Source organism: Octodon degus, unplaced genomic scaffold (assembly GCF_000260255.1).
Source record: "Octodon degus isolate 3935 unplaced genomic scaffold, OctDeg1.0 scaffold00023, whole genome shotgun sequence".
Taxonomy (NCBI): domain Eukaryota; kingdom Metazoa; phylum Chordata; class Mammalia; order Rodentia; family Octodontidae; genus Octodon; species Octodon degus.
In genome coordinates this window covers 11,317,240-11,320,387 of record NW_004524599.1, presented here as the reverse complement: position 1 = coordinate 11,320,387, position 3,148 = coordinate 11,317,240, and the positions used below count along the sequence as shown (strand labels likewise).

General features: G+C 48.7%; 1 protein-coding gene across 1 annotated transcript in view; it reads left to right on the top strand.

Moving 5' to 3' along the window:
* Positions 1-2,404, top strand: part of Snrnp48 (small nuclear ribonucleoprotein U11/U12 subunit 48) — a 50,286-nt gene extending 47,882 nt beyond the window's left edge. Inside the window, exons 8-9 of the mRNA XM_004628446.3 lie at positions 1,296-1,383; positions 2,216-2,404. Of these exons, the coding sequence (XP_004628503.2) occupies positions 1,296-1,383; positions 2,216-2,404 (277 nt within the window). The remainder of the gene's footprint in view (positions 1-1,295; positions 1,384-2,215) is intronic.
* Positions 2,405-3,148: the final 744 nt, after the last annotated feature.

Below are 3,148 nucleotides of genomic sequence, written 5' to 3'. Positions count from 1 at the left end.
CCGGCCCACGCTGCGCCTGGGCTGGGACTGGTCCCGCCGGCGCAGGGTAGCAGGCAGCTCTCCACACACTCACCGGACCTGGGCTAGGACTGGGTAAGCCTTTTATTCTTAATTAAATAACAGCAAGGTTTTGTTTTTTTCTTTTGCCTCCCTTCTGCTCTTTTTTCTGTGGTGAAAATCACAGCTAGCTACTTTGGAAAGCAGGGTGGCTGTTTCTTATTAGGGTAAATGCTCTCTTACTGCGTGACCCAGTGATCTCATTCCTAAGTGTTTACTCGATAGAAATGAAAACACGTGTCCACCCGAAGGCAGGTGCTTGGATGTTGGTACAGAGTTTCTTGTATCAGATAAAACTGGCAACACCCCAAATGTTCCGTGGATAATGGGTCCGTGCAGAGCAGGAAACGCTACCCAGCAGGCTGAAGGAGTGGATTAGTGATACATGTGACCACATGGATGAATCTCAAAAATACAATGCTAAGAACACAGAGGTGCACACTGTACGATTTCACGTAGATAAAGTTCTCTTAAGAAGAAAAGCTATAGTGACAGAGAGTGATGAGGTTGCCAGGGCCTGGGCAGGGGAGGGGAAAGGGACTCGTTGCAAAGGGACACAAAGGAACTTGCTGAGGTGCTGGAATGATCTGGAATATGATTTCAAGAGCAGAAGGGTGTCGGGCACATTTGTTGGAACTCATCAGACAGTATACTTAACAGAGGTGAATTGCACTATAGCTGCTAGATTACACCTCAAAAGAGCCGACAGAATTATGAGTGAGGAGATGAAAGCCACTGGGGGCCGAGCTCCGTGCTAGAGCACTATCCTAGTGTGCGTGAAGTGCTGGGTTGGATCCCCGGTGCTTTCGTCCCCTCATGAGGAAGGCATTGACTAACTAGGGCTCTCCAGTGTGCCACCCTTCATGATGGAAGTGACTTGCTGCTAGGAGGTGAGTCCGGTCAGAAGAGGGTCCCTGGGCACGCCCTGGACGGATGCTCACCCTTTTCAGCTCCTGTCTCCGCCCTCTCTGCTTTCCCCTGTCTTGCTGCTTTGTCTTTGGAGCCAGCCACTGGTGGACTGAAACTTCAACAAACCCCGAGTCAGAATAAACCTCTCTTCCTTTAAGTCGTGGGTGTCAAGTGTTATGCCCGAATCGTGAGAAAAGTGTCTCATCCGTGGAGGTCCATTTTTCTTGAGTATTTCTGTGTTGTGCATTGCACGCTTTCTCTTTCCACTCACTGTATCCAGGGGCCTGCTGGGAAGAGCCCCCCACTGCCCCCTTTCCTTCACCCGGCAGCAGCCGCATTGTCCTGGTACAGCTGGTGCTGCGCTCCAAGTACAACATGAGCCCACCCGAACCCTTCCCTACCCCACCCTCCACTCAGGTAGGTATGTAGGAGGCTGTTTGCCTGCCAATCTGTTGTCTGTTTGTCTATCTATTGGAGAAAATATCTACTGAAAGAGAGAATTAAGAGTTGGCCCTCATAGTTGTTGGGACTGGCAAGTTTGAAATGGTGGGGCTCAGTGACTGATCGAAAATACTACTCAGCTACCAAGAAGGGTAAACTTGAGGCTTTTCTAGGTAAATGGATGCAACTTGACACCATACTTGTAAGTGAAGTAAATCAGACTCACATGTGTAAATATTTGTGTTGTATCCCTAATGCAAGACATTGAAAGAGTAAGATCCAAAATGTACAATAGACATCATGAAAGGGAAAGAAACTGCTCAAAAGGAAAGGACAGTTGGGACAGGAAAGGAGAAAAGGAAGGGAAAAGAGGAAAAGACACACACACACACACACACATATGATAATTGTACTACTAATTTCTATTAGTTCATTAAAAAGAATGATTTGTGCTTATATTGTTTTAATTTTTAATGTCTGTATCTTGTAATCTGAGCAGCTACTTTGAAGATGATAATAATATACAATATATTAACCATGTTAATCTATTATCATGTTTTGAAATTCTTTAGCATTGTTTTTTCTCTTTAAAATAAAATTTTAAAAAAGAAAGAAAATTCAGGTAAGAGCTGCACAGCGGTCCCAAGAGGGCTGGAAACTCAGGTTGAACTTCTTTGGTGCAGTCTTGAGCCTGGTCTTCTTTCTGGGGCAGGCGAGGACCCTCCGGCTTGCCTGCTGAGGCCTTCCAGCTTGGATAGGGCCCCTGCATGTGGAGGGGCACCAGCTCCACTCGGGTCTGCTGATTTAGGTGCTGGTCACAGGTCGAACATACGTGCACAGCGACACCTGGGTCAGTGTTTGCCCAAATAGCTGTGCACTGCAGCCGGCGACGTTCCAGCACACGCTTGAGATCTTCCGCATCCCCTTCTTCCCGTGCACAGATGCTGAAAGAACCGCTGTGGTCCTGGCTCTGTCTCGGCCGGGCGTGGTAACTTGAGAGCGTTATAGTGCTTGTCCTGCGAGGCCTCCCCTTCCTAAAGGTAAACCAAGACTCTTTCTCTGACTATTCAGTGAGCTAATGGGTTCAAGCAGGCGAGTACCCAGCACCAACGGCCAGTTATTCTATGCCGGACACTATTCTAAGCACTTTACACATATTAACTGCTTTTCTGGTTGTGTAGATTCCCATTATTTTTGTCGTTCACACACCAGTTATTTCACATGTTTTTACACTAATGTAACAAAAGGGGATGGCAGACAGTGTGTTTTATTCCTGTAAGCGAAGGAGCTCAGTGGAGCAGAAACCACACGGCCTGTGGAATCCTGGAGAGAGGAAGGCGGGTCTCAGAGCCGGAGAAGGTGGTGAAGGCTCCATGCTCCGGAGGGCGCAGCCGAGCAGTCATCTCCAGCCTGCTGGACGATGCTCACCCCTGCAGGTCATGGTCGCACCTCAGAGGCAGGCAGATGAGCCCAGGCTGTCTGTCCATCTCCAGCTTTCTCAGCTGAGTGGATGACACAGCCCATCTGCCAAAGGCGGGCCAAACATGTTACTCCAGGGTGACCAACAGAAGTCCCCTTTATGTAGTAGTCACACTAAAGGTGTCTTTTCCTGCCATCTTTTCTCTGGCTTTTTGAAAGCCTGTCAGCAGAAGGCAGATACCATCACATGGAGCGGGTTCGTGGCCGCCTCAGTTTGCTCAGGTGGTCATCACTCTGGGCCAGTCCTGGTCCCGGTGCCTGG